This window comes from Patella vulgata, chromosome 3 (genome assembly GCF_932274485.2).
Source record: "Patella vulgata chromosome 3, xgPatVulg1.2, whole genome shotgun sequence".
Classification (NCBI taxonomy): domain Eukaryota; kingdom Metazoa; phylum Mollusca; class Gastropoda; family Patellidae; genus Patella; species Patella vulgata.
In genome coordinates this window covers 39,662,931-39,686,133 of record NC_065881.2, presented here as the reverse complement: position 1 = coordinate 39,686,133, position 23,203 = coordinate 39,662,931, and the positions used below count along the sequence as shown (strand labels likewise).

General features: G+C 36.5%; 1 protein-coding gene and 1 long non-coding RNA gene across 7 annotated transcripts; one reads left to right on the top strand and one right to left on the bottom strand.

Annotated features, from left to right (window-relative positions):
- Positions 1-76: 76 nt before the first annotated feature.
- Positions 77-6,424, top strand: LOC130010355 (D-beta-hydroxybutyrate dehydrogenase, mitochondrial-like). 2 transcript variants are annotated; one of them, XM_056099332.1, is made up of 7 exons: positions 77-197; positions 682-916; positions 2,493-2,693; positions 3,521-3,679; positions 3,942-4,135; positions 4,773-5,018; positions 5,439-6,424. In XM_056099332.1, exons 2-7 carry the CDS (start codon positions 697-699, stop codon positions 5,502-5,504), a joined length of 1,086 nt encoding a protein of 361 aa, XP_055955307.1. In that variant the 5' UTR covers positions 77-197; positions 682-696; the 3' UTR covers positions 5,505-6,424. The 2 variants fall into 2 exon arrangements, with proteins under 2 accessions (XP_055955307.1, XP_050396859.1); XM_050540902.2 differs by having other exon boundaries at positions 143-916.
- Positions 6,120-20,235, bottom strand: LOC126815332 (uncharacterized). 5 transcript variants are annotated; one of them, XR_007677867.1, is made up of 8 exons: positions 20,122-20,136; positions 17,989-19,074; positions 10,502-10,821; positions 9,345-9,548; positions 8,685-8,750; positions 8,033-8,113; positions 7,300-7,392; positions 6,120-6,856 (listed from the first exon to the last, which is right to left on the bottom strand). It is a non-coding gene; the product is annotated as an uncharacterized LOC126815332 (long non-coding RNA). The 5 variants fall into 5 exon arrangements; XR_007677869.2 differs by lacking the exon at positions 17,989-19,074 and having other exon boundaries at positions 20,122-20,235; XR_007677868.2 differs by lacking the exons at positions 17,989-19,074; positions 20,122-20,136 and adding an exon at positions 17,671-17,831.
- Between the last annotated feature and the right edge of the window lie 2,968 nt (positions 20,236-23,203).

Sequence of the window (23,203 nt, the reverse complement as noted above, 5' to 3'; positions counted from 1 at the left end):
GGAAGTTAAACTCGAGGTCCAAAGCAAAATGACTCTGCTGCTTGTTGGTGATGGTGAATTATCACAGGACATACTGTATTGTTTGCTTTATTGACTGTAACCATAACCATAAACGGACAAGATAATCGTATGTCGGTAATCTAAGCGAGTATCTGTTATGTCATGTGATTATTTTATTTGACCTGTATAACGTGTGTGTAAGTAGGCTCCTATATATTATACTGTTAAAATTATATTTCAAACGAAGGGGTAACCGGTTCAGCTATAACATATTTTGTATCAACGCATAAGTTGGGTTTATAGTAGCTGCCGCAAGAAGCGTCAAACCATCGGACCGTAGGTAGGAAAGTCACGAAAAACGAGCTGGGTGTAAGCCCCTAAATTCTTCTGCGATTTTGAACCCGCTGTGCTGTTAAAATTGTTCTATCCCTACCTATCAGTAGATGCATCCTTACGAGGTCTAGCGGGCGCAATACAGTGGGCTTTAACATCCTACCTTTTTGCACCGATGGAAACTTTGCTCGAACAGCGGCCTACCTGCCTACTCTTTATCGAAATTAAACTTTCAAGGGGTCTTTTACGTGTACACCAAAGTGTTCACGGGAGATCGACCGGTTGCAGTTGTCATTAAATCCTTTATCTTTAAGATTGATATATCTAGGTATTATGTTTTATTATCAGTGGCGTTTTATCATCATGATGGAAACCCCACCGATCATACCATCGTCATACTATAAGAGACTAATGATATGGTCTGGTATTGTAATGGTATGGATGTTTATATATGAACTGATTTGTATGGTTATGCTATCTATAGTGTTATATGGTGTTTATCATTATACAATATACAAAAGAAATAAAGAAGTTAAAATAGATGTGACAGGAAAAGCTATATTTATAACTGGATGCGATACTGGTAAGTACCATTCCGCAGACAAACAAACTTACAATCCCAACAAGAATATCAATATTTATATACTATCTATTATATCGACACACTGGTTGAGAATCACTGATACAGACATGAACCGGTTGAAATTCAATCCCTTTTGTTTATTATTTCCCCTTAACTGCTCTAGCCAATGTATATATACACGTTCGAGTATACGTTTATTATCCACTTATTTTGGAGTTAGGTCCTCGAAAATTATTACTATCCAGTTTGCCAGAAATGTTTAAAGCGTTGTTTATAATAGACCCACGAAGAAATCCAATATTTTAAGATTTGTGCCCATAAGGAAGAAGACAACCATGTAAAAGCCCTAGGTTTAAGAACACATACCCCCACCCCCACCAAATTAATTAAAATCTAATCTGATCAAATGCAGTGTAACAGAGGGCAGTATTGACATCCAACCGTCAAGAGTTCTTTTACGTGCATACCAAGGTGTGCACAGCCTTCGAACTACATGTACTAGCAGGGGCGGATCCAGGGGGGGGGGGGGCGACACTGCTCAGCTACATATTTTTTTTGTAAATCAACACTTTTTATGAGAAAAGTTTCTCGGTCGTGTGCTTTATCCTTTATCGTCAGATGTGGGACAGGGTGGGCACTCAAAGCACGAAATAATGATATAGACATTATGTGATATCACAATTAATGCTTTGCATCCATGAAATTGAATCACAATGTCATTGTATTAATTCATAAAAATTGACGTCAAACGAGGTTTTGAATTTCTCTCTTTAAAAAGCTCAATGTGTATGTATATACTCCAAAATGACGATAGAGACCATGCGGGGGGGGGGGGGATACATTGTCTCAGGAACCTGGCAAACCCCCTCCTGCAAAAATTCCTGGATCCGCCCTTGACTAGACTCCATTTCATGCCAGGCCGACCGTCCTGCACCACTTCCTCGGCCAACACCGGGATAGAACCGGGACCTTCAGTTAAGCGATCCACCGCTACTCACTGAATTGTACACGAACTAGCATTTAACAACTAATGATCATTAATAATCAAACCAGCATACCATCTATTGATCAAGGCTTTGTTCTTCAGATATTGGACATTGACTAGCATCAAAAACTAATGAAATGAAATGAAATGAAATGGAGTTTAACGTCCTACTCTTCTGCACCTAACCTGGGCTAATTGAAGACGGGCATACGCCATACAGTGTGCTATGAGGGGAATTTTGCCCGGGCAGCGGCGCTACGGCCTACTCTTATATCGAATTCCAACTGCCAAGGGATCATTTACGTGCACGCCAATGTGTACACGGGACCTCGGTTTTTCGTCCCATCCGAACGACTAGGCAGCTGTCCAAGTCAGGCCCTCCGTTCTGCATCACTGACAAGGGGAAACCACGCCGGAAAATCGAGATGAACTTTCTCGGCCAATGCAGGGATCGAACACCCGACCTCCAGGCTAGCAAGCCAGCACCTTACCCACTTAGCCACGTGATCCCCCAAAAACTAATGATTAGGGATACGTTTTTCAAGGTATTCATTAGTTAACAACTAATGATCAAGGTTTTTGTTTTTCTAGGTATTGGGCACGAACTAGCATTAACAACTAATGATCAAGGATTTGTTGTATTTGCTGGTTGCTTGGATCCAGATGGTAATGGTGCTGAAATACTAAGGTCAAGGTCGTCTAAGAGAATTCATATAGTTAAATTAGATGTAACTAACGATGAACAAGTAGAAGACAGTCTGCAATATGTGAAAAATACATGTAAAGAAAATGGTATGTCTCATATCAGTTGCCCTTATTTATCTGTAGGCTACTTTATGCAAGATGTACAGAAAGGGTGGGTCGTTCTTGATATAATAGTTCAAAAATAGATTATGAAAAATGGATATATTAAATATTTCAGTCAAATTACTTTATTCTGAAAGAAGTTATAAATGTTCAAAGTTTGACAAGAAATAGCCATAAATATGACGTGCATCGTTTAATCCACTCAATATCTAAGCCATGCGATGATGTAGAGAGATGATGGTCTTGTCGTGTGAATTAATTTCTAAATAATAATTTATAACATTTGAAGCCAGAAAAAAAAGTTCAATTGCAAGTAACTGAACTAAATAACGGAATATTTACTGAAAATGTGTCACTTCCTGTACAGGTTATGGCCCCTTTTTTCAGTTACCACTGTGCTTCAAATCTGTTCCTCAGAGGTAACAGTAACGCGATATCCTTCGAGAATAGAGTGTGATCGAATGCACCGGATCAGTTTGATGATGATTTACCCTGAAAGAATACATTGTTTGGTAAATGTTTCCTTTTTAGTGTTTTGTGTTTATGAATTGCCTCCATTGTTGTGAGATGGTTTTCATTTTAAGTAAAATGTGTGTAACCGCAGGGACTGCACAGCGCAATGGACGCTTACGGCTTGTCCCATCCACCTTTGGTAGTACTTTTATCACTTATTATTTAAAATGTGCGTGTTATGTATTTTATTGTTTTGCCCGCCAATTTATTTGTCTTCTGGGTATTTATTTGGATGTTATGCGCGTTTTTCCTGCACTTACTAATAGGCTTCAATATTTTCATCTTCGATGTGTTGCTAGGTTTGGTACTGTGGGCTTTAATAAATAATGCTGGAATAGCCACAGAAGGTCCAATAGAACTACTGAATATCTCCGAGTATAAACGGGTTGGTGATATAAACCTGTATGGTACAGTTCGTGTCACTAAAGCCTTCATCCCTTTACTTCGACAATCAAAAGGTAGGTCACGTATTATTTTTGCTGTGATACGTATATCTGACTTGGCAAAAATGTGCGGAGTCATCGTCAAAACACTTACTATTTATCAATTATCTAAATACTCAATAGGGTTAGGGTTGGATATAAGTCATGTCAACATGTAAGATTTACTACGAAATATGTCTTACACTTTCAATGTATCATTCCCATGTGATACAAATAATTCAGAATTTACTGGAAACTGTTTCATTTGTTTCACAGACCATCTTACTATATTTAACAGGTCGTATCATGAACATGTCAAGTGAAAGAGCTATACGATTTCCCGCTATGTCATCTGTCTACTGTATGTCTAAAGCAGGAGTAGAAGCATTTTCTGACAGTCTTCGTCTAGAAATGTCTAGATTTGGTGTAATGGTTAGCATCATAGAACCGGGACATTTTGGTCAAGCTACAGCAATTCTTCATCAACCTGTTGTAAGTTTTGATGTCCGCTGTTGAAAGTAAATGGTATCACAGGGTATCAGTTTATACTGACCTGGGTACATTTCAATGTAACCTACGATTACTGTGATTACCCCAAGATAATTAACATGATCACTGGAACTTACCTAATATGATGGTTGATCAGGAACTCTGGGTCGATCACATTTCATGTAGGTTACCAAACACGTAAATGATTATTACACCATGCCCAAGTTATTTATTTTTACCTATTTATTTTTATTCATAAATTATTTATTTTTTATCATTTTATCGTTTTCCGAAATTAGATCTGGATTATCGCCCCTGTGACGTCAATTGGCAGAAACACCATTCAGCAGACGTCCACCTTCGAGATCGGTCGCATCATTTCTCCTTTCTTGTATTCATTGCCAAGTTTTTCTCTATTTTGATTGTGAGTTTGTTTCATTTTGAGTGAAGTCTGTAGCCTTACAGGCCCGGAATTGTGCACCGCACTTGATATGACATGTCCGTTTGTTTTTCATTGCAATGTATGTTTACTTTGTGTGTCTTGTAAGCTGGTGTGTGGGTTTTGTTTGCATGGGGTGCGGTCCTCCTGTAATTACTATTAGTATTATCTTCATGTGATGAAATTAATGATTTTTTACAGATTAATAGGAACAGAAAACTAATGGAAACTGAATTCGAAAACTCACCAGATGTAGTAAAAGGTGTAAAGAAAGTATACTGCCAACAAGATATTGACGCAGTTTTAGATGCCATGGTTGGTTCCATAGCAACCGGCTTCCCCCACCTTCAACCATTACTTAATGTTATGGCCAGTGCATTGGTTGATCCTAACCCACGTGAACGGTATTTGGTTGGCGGTACGAATGGTCTTGTGGATCCCAGATCTGTAAGTTACATGTATAGGAACTCAATTTCACACCACACAGCGGGAGAGATACCATTTCAAAAGCAAAAGCCCATTAGTAATTTTGATGGATCTTGCTATGGAGCTCTAAAGCGTGGCACTTTGGGTCTGTGGTCTCCAATCAATGCGTTAGTATTGTCCATATTAATAATAATAGTTTAGACATAACCCGCTTGTCTTAAATGGACGTTAAACCCGCCCCACCTCCTCTTTTTGACTAATATCCGGAATTTAATCCTTTATTTCTTATTTTCAAAACGTTAAAACTAACTGTTGAAGATAAAAAAAAAAGCACCTGCAATTTAAACGTTTTGAGGTGGGGAAATCAGCTAATACAATAGAATAAATACACCTGTTTTAACAAATTCTTGATCAATTCCTGTTTTCTTTTATTTTTTTTAGGTGATCTGCCGACTTAAAACGTACTTGCCAGACTCCATTATTGACGTCATAACGGGAATGGTGTGAACGTTAGTTAGAACTGTGTGTCATTTTCTACGTCTTAATCCACAATGTACTCAAATTGATTATTTAACATTTAATTAAAAAGAGGTCCACAAAATGTTGACAAATTTTTAATTCATCATATCTTTGTAATACCGTAATTTAACTTTCACCATACAGTAGTTTGCAATGACTTTAATGAATGAATTTTAATCCAAGTAGTTTATAATTAATTGTAGACATTTTTCTTCTTAACATTCATTTTATCAATCACGTGAATGTCAGTTTTATTGTTGTCAGTTTCGAGATTTAATTTTCATTCCATTTACTAGGTCGGACACTTTATTAGAATCTAAGGACACGTTTGAGAAAGGCTATTATTTGATAACCAATCAAATGTTTGGGTAATAAGAACCTTTCAAAAAATTTTGCGGAATTTTCTGTATCATGGGTTTGGATTGGTGGGATGAAGAAGAGTTGACCAGAAACAGTTGTCGCATTACTGAACGCACCCAGGACCACGATAAAGTATAAATAACCGAAAATAAAATGAAAGAAATGTGTCCGGTTTATGTATTGTTTTAGTGAATTAAGTCAATTTGAATCACTGAAAATTAAATAAAGTAGAATAAGAGAGTATAAATTTTTAACAAATCGTTTATTTACATAATAACTATATAAAGAACTTTATAACAATATCACATAGCAGAGCACTGGGATATAAGCATTTGGGGGGGGGGGATATATAATAACTTAAACTTGGTGACAATATATATATAATATGTTCAAGCACTAAATTGGCATTTTGGAAATGATTTATTACAGCCAAACCGCTTTTATGCTTTTATTTAGGTGACAAAAGGGGTCGGATTGGGTATATATTGCATGTGTGTTCATTGGTGAGAGTGTAAGCTTTATGTGATTAAAGTCTGTATTTAATTTGAGGATTGAAAATTGTGCAGAATGATTTAAGGAATGAAAATACTAACATAGCATCACATATAGACTGCTTGGAATTCTTATGAACACAGATGGTTGACTACTCTTTAGCGGGATATGGATTTAACTAAGGGGAATTATTTGTGAATTATTTACAAAGGCAGGAATACCGTCTCTCTTACTGGATGATAATCCAAGACACGCGAAAATATTTAATACTTCTTATCAGAAGTAATAGTCTTCAATAATCGAAGAGCATAATTGCAATCAATGATATCACATGATTTGTCGAACGATTGCAATGGAGGTCCGGAGAAGAGAATGATGGGGACATTCAATAAAATGATTATAGGTTTCTCTATTGATTTCATAATTTTGTCAGTTTAGTTGGCATAATGTCATGTCTGTACATCTCACCATTCATTTGACTTCGTTCCCTAGAAGAAAAAATACACTGTTAATAGACAAGAATATTAATTACAGCTGTGGATCCATGAAGCGAGACAGGGTGGGATATAACGTCCACTCAAACAAACGAGGTCATTTGGTACAATTTTATTTCAATAATTCGCCTGCGCGTAGTGGTCTGAAGCAGTTGTCACGTACACGTGTGGGCATGAAACCACACCACTCGCCGAATTTAGAGACCTAATGATCTAAACCGCACGCGTTAGACTGTTAGACCATTCGCCCCTCTCACAGGTCTGGATAAGGGGCTCATTTATCGGGTTTGGCGGAAACATGTTTTTTCAGTGATGTAAGTTACGAACCTTGCATGCTTTTACCCGTTGGAATTATTTTGAGATGTAAGAGAGTCGAATAACAGGCCTACCCTTTATCATATTAACAATAATAAATGTTAATAATACATTTAACTCACCAGTCTCTTCTCATGGGGCTTTCAGAGGCATACCATTCATTAGTTTTATCGGGTATTTTACGGTTTTCTGATGGATGGGAAATGTAGCTTAAACTGACAAGAAGAAATGGACAAGTTTATCAACTATATATGTATACAGGTATAATCAATTACTTACATGTCATATGTATGTATATTTTAATAAGTAACATACATATAACTCTACTTACTGTTAATATACATTCCCGGGTACAAATTGGGTGATTTGATGATATATTTGGACTAAAAACATATTCAAACTAATTAATTTATGATAGTTTTGCTTCAAATCCTTCTCAAAACATTGCAATTGTCAGGGAATACCCGGCTATAAAAAAATCGACCAAAAGAGGTCATGTTTGTTTCACATGACACAACGGGTGCGAAGTAGGAGGAGAATTCATTGCATACACAAGACGATGTTGCCTTAACGATAAACGTAACGACAAACAACTTTTAAATAGCTAAAATAGCTATTACAGTTTTCTTTTCTGGCTTCAGATGTTATAATATAAATGATCATTTCGACATTTATTCACATGCCAAGCCCATAATCAACTCTCTAGACAATCGGATGACTGAGATATTGTATAGATTTGAACATTCGCGTTGTTCAAGCAATCACGCTATTTTGGTTTTATAAATTTATAAAGACTTTCTATAATGAAGGGAGATATCAATCGCAAGCTATAGAAACATAGTAATATCAACTGACCTTGAGTCATTCTGTAAATAAGGATCGAAGGTTTGATCCCAGTTTTGTCTGTACGCGTCTCCAAAGTTAGCTGCTTCTAAACTGAAATAATAAACAAATAGCAATCATAATACGATAGCCTATCCATTACGTGGTGATTATTAAGAAATCTTTGATGGTCCGTGTCGACGCGTGATTTGGCTATATACAGTAGACCGTCCTACTCTTTAACACCAATGGGGATAACGAAGACCGACATCCGCCATACAGTAAGGGACAGCAGCGTTTCCGCCTATTCCCCAACTAACAAGGTTTCTTTCTATCACGGTTTTTCGTCCAATCATCCTGTCGGCACCACGGACAAATGGAAACCAGACTGGAACATCTGGCTGAATCTGCTCTTCCAACACCAGGATCGAACCCATGACCTCATCGTTAATAAGTCAGAACCATACTCACTGAGCCACCATGGCCCCCAAGACATTTCGCATAACAAAATAGTACACTCATTTTCCAATTATAGCTGCCATTCAGGACAGAGATCTATTCTCAAAGTAGATAGTTCTAGGTGTGCTGATCAACCAATTCAATACTACATATTGACCTAAATCAGAGAGGTATATAGTAATTATAATTGTGCGTGTATATATCCAAACATATTAGCAAAACTTACGTATTAGTTGATATAACAGATATCAAATCGTCGTTCAATCTGTCGGCATCAGCAATTGAAGCAGAACTGAAAAAAGTTGCGCATATTTAGTCACAGTAAAGACTTGAATTAAATATCTTCTCCGAAATATAATTTTATGTAGACATATTTAAATAATGGCTCCAAGCACATCCCGACCTAGTCTGATAACAATCGACAAAAAGTATGATTAGTTTCTTGAAAACAACTAACAACTAACATTGTCCTATAAAGTGGGAGAGATAGGCAATTGGGGGTTAACGTCAACTCGACACAAACTAGGTCATTTTTAGAATAATTATAGGTTCAAAATTATTTTTAGATATTGAAGGAAACCGGAGAAAACCCACTATGTTGGGCAGGCGACCCTATTCCATATTACACGTGGGATTGAACCCACGCCACTTGACTCAGTGGCAGATCTTATGATATTAGACCGCCCAAACCCCCTTCCTAAAGGTAGTGGCATTATTTATTTTTTCCAATCTAAAAAGTCTTGACCGATCTATAAATTGTAGTTCTGATCCTTATGCAACACATTTATATCTTTTGTTCAAATGCACCGATGTTTTTCATTTGTTATGGAATTGAATTTTGTGCCCAAAAGGCATAGATCGTCGGTCATGATCATAAAGAACTTACTTTGATTCAGGTAAATACATGGGATAGACCAGTTTTTGCGCCCGTAAATTGCCGTAAGAAGAATTTTGGGGGATTAAATTAGCCTCTGACGCATATGTAGTCTTGGTCCTATCGCTACCACTATCCGACCATTCACCAGTACGACTAGATGATCGAGAAGATCTTGACATCATCGAGGTGGGTGTACTTGGTGCAAATAAATGCCTGGAAAGAAAAAAAGTTGTCAATGATTTATGAAAGCTAATTTGGTGTCTGAGTGTTTAGCTTAAAGCTTAAATTTTTATCAGACACGTGTATCACTAAACCAAACGACAAAATAAAGAAAAAAACACCACAAAGTTCAATAGCCTTTCAAAATTGTTATATAGGGAAACGTTACTATATATAATTTTTTCGGTCGTTTTCTATATCTGATGAAAAAGCTTGTTGCCAATTATAAATCATGAATGTATAAAATAATTAACCATATTTATTGATAAATGATAAATGATAAATCTCGTGAGCAATAAAACTATGAGGTTAAGCTACATTTTCTAAAAGTATTTCAGACTCAATTTTATAGAGACTAAAGAATTCACTGATGAACTGAATCAGGCTGTGGGCGAATGAGATGGATTTGTAAGGTTTATGTAAGATTTTTTTTTAAAAAACAAAAACGCCTAGAAAATGTAAAAAAACGAAAAACAAATTTCATTGGAGTCGTTTTAATAAATGTCTTCCGGGTAATTGAAGAGAAAATCTCGAAAACATATTATTTTAGTCTTCATAATGGAAACTTTGACAGTTTGTTTTCTATAAGGATTCGTTTCTGCGAAGTAATATAAAGAGTTGGCAGTTCTCGCTATAATAGTTAAAAAGATAACATAAATAGAATATGCTGAAATTTTCAGACCAAATTGCTCCACTTTGAACCGAGATATTAGCAATTGAATTTTAGGCTAGCCTCGATCATCATCACTAAAGTCGGTACGATAAAAAAACAAAGTCTCGATTATCCATTTTTACGTTTAATCATCCTTCACAAAATGTATTCCAATCCGCTAAATTATGGTCTGGATAAGTTAATTAATGTCTCATTAATAAATTCTATAAAATTTCAGGCAATAAAGAAATTTGCATAATGTATGTTAAATAAGGCGATGTAATAAATTACTAACCTGTTTTTGTCGTCTTCAATGGGTTCTTTACTCGGCATCCGATTCTTGTGATAAGATTTTCTCACTAAAGGCATGATTAAACGTAATAAGATGGCGCTAACCGCTAATATTCCTACTGTTATGCCTGCACCGATGACGACTAATTCAGCCGAAGTTACTCCGCTGTCGAAAGTAATGTCGTTCATAGCCTCGGGCAAAACCTCTGTAGATGTTGTCGTAGTGTTAATTAGGTCCGTCGTAGTTTGCGACGTCGTCATGTTAAACAGGATAGTCGTGTAGTTGTTCATCTTCAAATTTGTTATCACTTTGATCTATTTCCTCTGAAAGTACATTAAAGGTATATTAGCGGAATATTTAAGATATTTTCTTTCCGTATTACACACAGGGCCATGACCTCTTCATATTTTTATATTTAGCCATTGGTATTATCATAGTTAATGAGTCTACTAATGGTATTATCATGAATTATGGTTATTGGGTCTACTTAATGGTACTATCATGTATTATAGTTATTGGGTCGGTATTATCATGTATCATAGTTATTGGTCTACTAATGGCATTACCGTGTATTATAGTTACTGGGTCTACTAACTGTATTATATGCATCTGACGCAGCTGTCAGTCATCATCTAGTAACATTGTATTACTGTGCGTAACAGACTTAAGAACATATGGATATTATATAGAAAGGACCTTCTAAAATGTTAAACGACAATAACAGATATACAACGTTTTAGATATTGAACACATATATTAATATATTCTGAACAGTTTTCATGCTGAAAAATAAATTAGAGCATTAAATAAACAAGGTTAACCGCAGATGTTCAGATAGCCGGAAATAAATACACAAGCCTACCGCAATTCATTCTTAGTGTACATGCAACACATAAAAGCGGTTGTAAGAAAATACAATAATTATCAAATTATTATGACGCATAATAAAATAATACCCAGGCATACCATCTCGGGTTATTAAAAATATCTGCTTTCCGAATTAATGAAATATGTTCAAAGAAGTAAGTGTTGAAACTTAAACATTTTTTTTTAAAAAAAAATACCTTTTGCGGCTACCGTAGGACTAGCTGCAGGAAAATAATAATATGAATAATAAACAGTTTGATTGTTAAAACTCTCTCTAGCAGAGTGATCCCCAAAGGCGTTGAAATAAATGAAGCGATATTATAAATCAATCCTCTGCTATTATACAAAATGATCTACAATATATATGGAAACGAGGAACCAATTAGATATATAACTGATGCACAAATAACAGAGCCAAACCGGGTACTGAGACAACCCGCTTCATTGGCACTAATATTTCGAATTTGTCAACGCCACGTTGTAGAATAAGAAATTTCAGTCTACCCCCATTGTTGTATTTCAATATACCGGACCATTTAGTTCAAATATAACGCGTATGCAAATCCCGAAGAAAACTATTTCACTTTTTATGCCTGGTGTTATCCAGTGCGACCCAAGGGCAGGGCGTTAATCTATCTAAAGTTGCCAATTAATTCATGAATTATTTAGAAGGAATTGTTTTATTGCGTCACTGATAATCCAGATACAATCTTATTTTTTTTTTAATATCATAAAAGATTTTATAGGGGTTGCCCCCCCCCACCCAGTTCATTATTTAAAATACTATTCTATAATATATTAGCTTACTGGCGTGGCTTGGTATAAGTTGATACTACTAGCACTATAGATATTTACTTAGTGTTAGTAAACCATTATGATGGTTCAAGATAGCAAACCCAGTTCCTAAAACATTCCTAAACAGAATAAATTCCTTCAAAATCTGTTCTGACGTGACCTCCAATGCCTGTTCTATTGTCCCCAAAGTCTTTATAATTTCATCCAACAACGTTCCAGACAAAAATGACCCCCCCCCCCTCCTAAAAAGAACAATCATTTATGGTCATACCGAAACAAATTTTGCGGGTATTTAACTATATGTGTCTTATAAGGACGTTTACACTACTACACCCCTGTTGTAGGTTAATACCTTGTACCGTTAAAATGACTTATTAACAACTGTATTAAATTGCATGTATCTATATTGTGAATAATGACAAGGACGAACACGGACTAAAATGCAAGGACGAATATGGGTATTTCCCTTTTTGTCGAGACCGGTTTTATTTTGTGCATCCCTCTTTTCCAGGGTGCACCCCGCTCCCTTTATCAATATTCCCGTAACTGCATTCGAAATGTCAATCTGACTGACAAGTAAAAACGTATTCTCGGTCATGTTGACTTTTTAATGTAAAAATGTAGGTAAACGGGGGATTAAAACAAGGGATTAACTGGATCAACACAGCTTGGAGACTCAATAATTACATGTTAAACAACTTTACATCACAGTCGGTTACATTTTATCATCAAACACCCAAAAACATGACAGTGAATGATAACATCCACCCGAAGGCCACCTAAATATAAATAGAAATCTATTGTATGAAAGTGTTATTGGGGGGACAGATTGACTCCAGTGTTTATACTGCCAATACAACTGACAAATTGTAATAAACATTACCGGAACAATCATTGACATGACGGTCAATAATCAGAGACGATTTCAAGCATACTTGTAGAAGTAACCATTCATTTAAACAAAAACAGTGAAATATTGATCATAATTCCTCAAATTCACCACATTTCAACGATGAGAATAGAAATATTGAAAAGCAAGCTGATCAAATTTCGTGTGGGAAATCATCCTTTCCATTTCGTGAAGATAACTGAAATAATTTATAAAAAGCTGGACGAAAACAATGCATTCACAAATATGATTGAGCTAAGAACATGCACGCACATACATTGATAAATTATAAACCAGTGCGAACAAAGAAAGGGATGATATGTCCTTTCCGTACACGAAAGACCTACATTCTACTCAACAAACAATTTAATAAAAGAAAGCCATGCAGTTTATCACATAAGGGTACATCATTGGGGTCCATGCATATGCACTACATAATAAGTTATAAACAAAAGTTTAAATTTTCAAAGTTTATACTGATCACCAAGGTATCGAACGCATTCGTAAAACAATATTTACACAACCCATAAACAGATCTGATAGATGAAAGATGCGTCATCCGTGCAACCATTTAACAACAATGTTTACATTCATATATCATTAAGATGGAATACTTACAATCTTGAATAATATATTATTAGCATTATGTCAATCATAATTATATAATATAGCTGATCAGCTGTAAGAAATCTTGAACACATATAATTTTTTGAGAAAAGACCCCCTTAAGTTATGTTTTTCTTTGAGTGCTAATCTTCAGCTATTAACCGAAGTTTTCGTCCTGCTGGCGATTAAGCCACATGATTAAATCCAATTGAGTTATGTATTTTATTCCGTATTAAATCCAATTGAGTTATGTATTTCATTCCGTACTACTATCTTTCTTGCTAATGCGAGGTTCCCACTGTCGTGCGATGCCTTAAGGCCCAGTCAGATCGGGGTGGCGTTCTTACTGCGTTGCTGCGACCGTACGGCGACCAGAAAATGCAAAAGGTCGCCGGCAAACGTGAACACAACGCGAGAAAGAGTCCCCCTAAAATTACAAACTTGAAAAAAAATCGCGCTTTTACCGCGACCTGTTCGATTATACCGCCTTCACACGTCGCGCTTGTCACAACTTCTCGACGCTTATGGCGTTTCTATTGATATGTATTGGCTTGGCAACGGCGATCATAGGCGAAGCCGCGGCGCTCTTACCACGCCAATGCGGTTCTTACTAATCTCTATCATCCAGAAAAATATTCTACTAGTATTAATCTGGATGTGTTGTCAACACTTGAGAATAATTAGTCATCGGCTAGATTATCTGGTCTTTTACGTTATCATAGACAAAAGTCTAAGGGAGGTAACTAGTCCCAAAACAAGCTATTGACGCCCATGAAATTAATTTAAGAATGCCATTTCAAAAAATCCATTTGATTGCATTGCAAGTTCAATATCCAACACTCTTAATTTTTTTTATTGTAAAATTTCTCTCTTCATGGGCCATTTAATATATGCTTTTTTAAAATTAATCATAATTCGTCGTCACGATTCATGTTTGTTTATATTAATGCAAGAATTATGGGATTTATTGCGGGAAGGGGCAAAACTCTTACTCGACTTGGTCAAAGATACAGGATAATCAATTACATTAAAAAGACAAACTCCCGGTTACGCATGGGCAATGTACTTTTCGTCAAATATTGACAACGGTCCCAGACCTTCCGTACGTTGAAGACTCGGAGGTTATGGATAACCTAGAGACTAGGTTCTTACCACACGTCTTCTACGTGTATCGCGACTGCACGTGCGTTTCTGTCACGTAATCACGGCGACTATATAAGCTGGTCAGATTTTTGGAAATTTCAAGACGACATGCACACTGATGTATGAACTTTGAATCTCCTGTTTTTATAACAAGTCGAACATGAAAAGCATTGTCGCCATAGGAGCGTAATGCAAGCTTGGTAACCTCGCCATGGTCTTATTAAGAACTCTATAAACGCAGTGAGAGCCCCATAAGATCGCACTGGGAGCCCCATGTGGACGTGGTGCAATCGCGTAACAGAGGTGAAATCATCGTAATATCGCCACGACAACGCCCTAAGAACGTTTGGCGGGGTTGTGGCAGACATGCGAGGATCGTGGTTAAGACGCCATGAAGTCGCCGTTATAATTGTTACAATTTTCGCAGCGTATTTGCCACGTGTGTACGGCGTGTGTACTACGTTCATGGAGATGTTACCACGCTTGTTTCGCGACCTTCGCGACGCCACCACGTTCTCACACTTTTCCAGGTCAGATGGCAAAACCTTGGCGTGACTCGGCGATCATTGGCCACCACGATCTGCTACGTGCAGATGCGTTCGGATACGTTTCTTTACGATCAACAGGAATGCCACGACTGACCCCAATATATGATAAGACCTGATAGGATCACCACGATTATTCCACGATTAAATCCATGATTCCAATCGCAGCACAAATCGTGATAGAGGGAACCTGGCATTATTAAATGAAATTTTCACGTACATTCTGGCGACTCAGTAGCACGAATAAACACAATGCCAGATTTCCGTGTATCTGATTGATATTTGTTCAGTGTTTGGGTTTGATTGTGTGTATTTATGTATGGTCTGGTAAATAAAATATCCATGCTGGAGGTTTAGTTGCCTGAACAAACACTCTTAAATTTGCTGAATTTTGGCGATCATAATATGTGTTGTTTGTTAATGTACGACTTTTGGTGTTGTCGAAAATGTAATAGCGTCACCTTTACAGGGCGTCGATTTCAGGTGCTCTATAAATGCATTTATACACTAATGTATAACCAAAATTTACGAATTATGCCGTTCCATTTAAATATTGATGCCTTTGATCATTTATAAACAGACGCTGTCATATCAAACGGAAACAGTCCCCATAGATGGGATTAAAATAAACTTCTAGACTATTTGACAACATAATATATGACATTTTTATCCCACTCGTGTCTGTGTATTCTATTGTTTAATGGGTTTTTTTTATTTTTATAGAAATCATTAATCACTTTTCATTTGCTGTCGCTACTCGATTTTGACGAATTCGTCCGTTGGACCACGCGTTAGTGTCGATTGTGCTTAATTTTTAATTTTTGTTTATAGATATTGCAGAAGCAAAACCAAAAGTGCACCGAATGTCACTTAGGCTAAATTGATGATCTAACGTATCAATTTGGCCCGAAAATATGTTTTCTTACACGAATGAATGAATAATGATTTAGACAATAGTGTATAACGTTTTCAGTTATTTCGAGATATGACATTTATTTGTTATGTCACTATCTCCCGGTGCAATTAATATACTTCTAATGAGTCAAACTTGAAATATATTGTTTTATTTTTGTAACAATTACCTGAATGTAACATCCATTCATAGATCTAACTGAACATAGGCGGGTTGTAAATCATAGGTATATTGGTTACAGTTCCTTGTCACTCTTTAAAGGAAATCATAAAATCGTAATGCTGTCTTATATACTAAGATTAATATATTTATTATGCGGCCAAATATAGAAACCATTTTATATTGGGAGTTCCGACTGAAGGATAGGATCGGCAACGAAAGATATGTTCTCCTGCAATTAATTTAAAGTCATGGTGTCAACTTAAAATGTAAGAGGCGAATTCTGAGAAATTATGGGAGAATATATCACAAAGCTGAAATAAGATTAATATTTCATGTTTCTCTGAAGGATATAGGATCGGCACTGAAAGATATCTGTACGTTTTCGATTCTTCTAAGTGATACATCTCACTCAAAAAAGATTAATATTTCCGCGTTTTTCTGAAGGATATATGATCGGCACTGAACGATATCTGCACGTTTTCTTCTAAGTGATACATCTCACTCAAAAGAGAGCATTAACGCGTCCAATTGAAAATACTTCAAATATTGTGGTAGGTTCCTAAGTAGAGTATGAGAATTCAACAAAAGTAGAATAGTATTACTTATATGTATATTTTAATATTCAAGCTATACATAATTTTGTGAAAATATGTTAGAATATCTAGCATTTTAAAATGTTTCAAATTGAAAAATTTTTGAATACATGTTTAAGTCTCGACGGGCTATAAATTTAGGTTAAAATTGTGTTTTATGAATAAAAACACAGTGAATATCGTCAGTACGGTTGAAGACCTATTTTTGACTAACAAAGTGATAAAATGATAGAAGAGGTTACAAGAGAAACTTAACACTAGTTATCGTACTTGTTAGTTTTCAGCAAAAGAACGCACGAAATACGAAAACACACAATGATTCACACAGACTGTTAGGTGTTGCCCTTACATTTTAATTAAAAGAGAAAAAAAACCCAACACGTCATTTGTTTCCGAAACATGGCGAACACAGGTTTTTTTTTACGCATACTCGAAAATATGTGAACTAAATTCAGGAAATTAAACTAGTGATAAACTGCCATAGACGTATAAAGAATTGAAAAGTAATACCCGCCCAACATAATTCGTCGACAACATGTCAACAAACTAAAATTTTACTTTTACTTTTTCTTCCATTAAATGCTTATTAAGAAACATAAGAAATGCAAGAATTATAAAACATAATGGTAATATATCATAATTAGAACACCATACTTTACCTTTTTGAACTTATATCATAAAATCGCCAGTTTTAATACTTATCTTGACATATACACCCAGTTATATGTCAACCTGTAGGTCACACACAAAACATCTGACGTAACAGTTTATATTTCACGCAACTTATAATCGTACGTAAAAAACGTCAAAATAAAAACGTTAAAAACAATTATTTAATTTATTATTTTTCTAAATAGAAAATATTATTTAAATCTACCAGCACATGATAAAAGGATGTATTTAAAATAAAAAAACCCACTATGAATAAACAGATAATAAAGATTCTAATAATATCATATACCAAAATCATTACAGACCTTTTACATAGACGTGTTGAACTTATCACTCTCTCTTGTCAAATGATTTAAGAAATTTTCCAATGATCTTTACAAGAACATAGCTACACAAGGAAATGTAACAAGAAAATCGACATGGATTTCCACAATGTCATCGGTGGCAAGGTTTATTTAAACGTTGATATCTAATTCTATATAACTATCAAATGTATCCATCGGATTTCTACACCAAACAATCAATATGTCAACACCATCATCGCGAGCCTCTAATAGTTTAGCATTCTGGTACAGGTCCGCTGTAGGTAATACATTTTTAGATATGAAGAATGGACATCATGGCAGTCGAAGACGGTACAATTTGTCTTAAAGCTTGTTTAACGTTAACACATTCTCGACATCCAGGAAAGTTTCTTTCATATTATAAAGATGCTTTATTTAAAATCAGATACCGCTTGTGCTTGGGGATATCAAGACAAATACAGTTATAATGATCATACTATGCCTCTGAAAATCGCAAGGGTAACAAGATTCCAACGGTTTTGGTCAGTGAAAATGGCAAAGCGTTGGGAGATCAAACTTGACTCCTACTGCGTTTTCAAAATGTATGTTTGTTTATAATCACCAGTACAAAGCGTGGTAAACCAAAAAATCGTTAAATAAACATAGCCACATTCACAGCTATTTTCATTAAGATTTTGCGGATTTTTACTGTTGGGCGTTGAAACAAAACTTTCCAACATTATCCAGCTTTTGTAAATACGTGTCGCCGAAACATTTACTGTTTGATTTTAACTGGAAGCATAATCCACGAGTGATCAAATGTTGTAATATTTGAAGTCTTTTAAGGCAGTGGTACACAAGAAAGTAATTGTGCTCTTAAGTCACTTTGTGGAGACCACCTTCTATGGCCTATTATTGACTAGCTTTCCATTTATTTTATCTATTCTTTTTTACACCCTTTGTTACAGATTCATTTCAAACAGGCAAATACAGGCCCCAACCATGGATTTATAGGTCCGTGTATCAACTTAATTTCTGAAATTCTTTGAACGATCGATAGAGGCGGCTGTTTTGAAATAATGTATGTGTGTTCTTTGAGAGATGATACTTAAAGACAAAAACATACGAACAGACCATCAACATTTATTACTGATTGTATTGAGCACAAACGCGACCCTTGAGTAATGCTTATATCAAGACAAACTTATGAAAAAGAGCTATGGAGAGGTTTTGTATTCCTATTATTGACTCGCATGGAGACACCTTTTAAAACAAATATCTACCCAGCACTTCAGTGAAATTTCTTAACGTCCTACTGTTTTGCTCCGACTGAGCTAATGAAGACGGGCATACGCCATAGAGTGTGCTATGAGCGAAATTTTGCCCGGACAGTGGCGCTACGGCCTACTCATGTCGAATTCCAACTGCCACGGGATCTTTTATGTGTACACGGGACCTCGGGTTTTCGTGCCATCCGAACGACTGGACACCTGTCCTTGTCAGGCCCTTTGTCCTGCACCACGACAATTGTTAGATAAAGCACACTGCAGCCCAGGTAAAAGGAAAGAATGTGCAAGGAATCCGGACTGAGAAGTTAGTAGATTGGTATATAGCCCACGTTTTAAAGAATAATAAAATGAAACGATGTTAATACACACAACGTCTGACATGAATATATACCCAATAATTGAGGTTTATCACGCAAATTAAGTAACGCATGTCTAGTCTACTCTAAGGTAGGCTAATGCATAAAAAGTATGATGCTCGCTGGTAAGGATCATTGAGATAATATATTATTAACATGTTTGATAAAAACTAATAGACTCAAACATAGACTTATAAATAAAATAAAATAAATAAATAAATAAAAAAGAATAGGTAGCCTATATCAAATAAATACATAGCCTATGTTATAACATTGTTCCCGTCTTCATTAGCCCAGTAGGAGCAGAACTGTAGAACGTTAAACCCCATTTCATTTCATTTTATAACATTGTTGCCATAGCTAAGATATAAATATTGTGAACTTCATTTCCCAGATGAAGATCTGTAAATAAAGGATTCCGAAAAGTTGGAAGTCAAGGGTTTACTTTGAAAAATAAAATAAAAAAATAAATATAACACGCAGAAAATAATTTTAGGCTTAGTACTTACAATATAATATACTATTAAGGAATGAGTTATCCGTAAATGAATTGTGTTAGATGTCTATTAACATGTTACTCTCACTAACAGCTGACACAGCACTGATATGTAAAGTGAAATAGTAGCTATTTAGGTTATAAAATAGGTAACACCCATGCATTTTCAATTTTGATTTGCTTTGTCTGATTACGAATATAGAGGAGCGTCTGAGGCAAATATGTACCGGAAGCTTAACCATCGTCTGCTTTTTGACGTCACCGGCACTCGTCACTGATGACAACGCCATGTAGGCTATAGCTATATATTTCACACCTTGACGACATTTCAATGGTGTATTGTTGACAAAACCATGCATACGATTGCCCTATACGCACCCGTCTGTGAAAAGGCTTATCCATCATCGATATGGGTTGAACATACATGTATAGTAACAAAGACACGCATCCTCTCTATTGAATCTATGTAGCCTACACCATTATTCAATTGTCTGAAAAACTCGAAGTCTGCCCAAATGATTCGGTAATGAATAGTGACCATCACTCCTTTTATTTACATAAATGAGGATATCCATAAATTCGTGATATCCACATTACAAAGTTCGCAAACATTTTCTTTATATGATTACTTTAATAAAAAAAACGCACTTTCACAATAATGTTAGAATGATTATAACTGGGCGTTAACGAGGCTGTGTTTATTTAATCTGTTATGTTTATATTAATTCAATGATTTGTCGTCAATGACCCCTAAGATTTGTTTCATCTTAAGATCCCGATTAAATATTTTTAAATTTTTGGTTTTGTTCTATTAGGTCAAAAACAATATTTCGCCATGTATCGTGACTATACCCTAATATTGTTTCACCCCTATATATATATGCATTCATATTTTTGAAAAAGGGTAAATTATGCTTAGTTGTAGATCTTATTTCAACCGGTTTTAGCTAACCAAATAATACAGTTTAATAGTGTGATAATCTTGGCTATAGACAGTATTCGTGTTTTCTATTCAAATTGTTTCTCTCTTGCTCAATTGTTTAATTATTTAAGTCCTTGCTTCAACTTCTTTAACGAATGCAATATTAAAATATTATCTTTTTTACATCATTCAACAATCATACGTATCGTTTATTAAGACGCGGGGATTCGCCTTTTCTAAAACAAAGGAAATTGTAATAGTGTGATAATCTGTCAATCGCTAAAAGATTAATGAAACCACTTTAAGATTAACTGGCTACTAAGTCGTTAACCAGTCACCTCTTTTCAAGCCGACATTGAGTAACGACGTTAATTCCATCTATTGTTTTTGTTTATTTATTATATTGTTTAATAGTTTTGTCTTATTCATGTATCGCTATGTCAGTTTTAGTTACGGCATTTACTTTAATCCTAGTATCTGATTTTCCTGAATAACAAATTTGTACATTGACGGCAGTCGCCAGTTAGCGTTCTTCACTAATAATAAGTGCAGTAACTAGCCTGTCAGTCACCATCATGGCCTTGCTTCGCGAACGAAGAACGATCAAAGGGGTGGTCCACATCGGCTGCAGGCACGCACATGGCTAACTAGCCCCATTCGGAACAGGCAATCCCGACTACAGCGGCTGCAGGTGAAGTTCAGGTCTAGATTTGATGCTGGTGTTTCTCGGTTCTTATTCTTCAGACTAGTCCTGTAAGAATCTTCAAAGACGGAGACAGTCTGGTGTGTCGTGTATCGCCATACCTCGTGGTGTGCAGCAAGATTCGATCACTGGTAGTGCTCAGTGAGACAGACGCCGAGTGCCTCTTTAAACGTGTCTTTGTATCTATTTTTCGGCGTCCCTTTGTCTCGCCATACAGATCGATCTTAGGCAGCCGGCGGTCCTCCACCCTGAAGACATGCCCCCCACCCCCAGCGTAGTTGAGACATGCCTGCTCCAGGACTTCGACGACAGAGCCCTCCGGTACTTCCGTCTCCTTCAAGCTTACCCCAAGCCAAAAGAGCTGGGTAGCCTCTGCGAAGCAGGATGTCAAGCGCTGCAAGGCTCCTTCTGTGTGGGTGACGAGGGCAGCATCACCGGCGAACAGAGGGTTATGGATCATTTGCTCCATGGTCTTCGTGTGGGCCTGTAATCGCCTGAGATTGAAAAGACTGCTATCGAGGCAATAGCGTATGTAGACAGCGTCTTCGTCGTCAATGTCCTCAGTGGCCCGCTTCAGCATCATGCTGAAGAAGACGGCGAAGAGAGTCGATGCCAGGACACAACCCTGTTTTACTCCGTTGACGATGGTAAAGGGCTCTGAAAGGTCATTGCTAAGTCTGACGTGACCACGCTGACAGTCGTGCAACTGGATGACCATGCTGAGGATTTTCCACACACCCTGTCTGCTCACAGTGTCGAACGCCTTAGTTAAGTCGACAAATGTTACGTAGAGTCCTTTATTCTGCTCTCGGCACTATTCTTGGGAGTTGCCTGAGGACGAACACCATGTCTGTAGTGCCCCTGTTGGCTCTGTAGCCACACTGGCTCTCTGGGAGTTGGTCACCAGTCTGTTCAGGAGCATCCGTGCAAAGATTTCTCCCGCGATTGAGAGTAGGGTTATTCCCCGGTAGTCGGAGCAGCCCGACTTTTCTCTTTTGTTTTTGTACAAGGTGACAATGACTGCATCACGGAGATCTTGCGGTAGTATACTCTGCTTCCAGCAACAGACAAAGAGTTCGTGGAGCTTCTCGAGTAGTGGTGGTCCACAGTGTTTCGAGATCTCTGGTGGTATCCCATCAACTCCAGCTACATTGCCACTCTTCAGTTGTTAAATAGATTTGATGATTTCTTCCAAGGTAGGTAGCTCATCCAGCTCTGTTTTTACTGGATGTTGAGGGACACGGAGAATCGCTGAGTCCTGGACAACTGTATGACCATATATGTATCTTTATGTTCCGGTTTATTAAAGAATAATTTTATCCTAAGTGATAATTTACACCTCTAAATTAAAGTATTGGATGTTTAGATCGTTTTATATGTCTGTAACCAAATAATACTGATAAATAAATACCTATCATTCTAGAACCCAATAGGACAAATAAACCCCCTACGTAACATATCTACCAAATC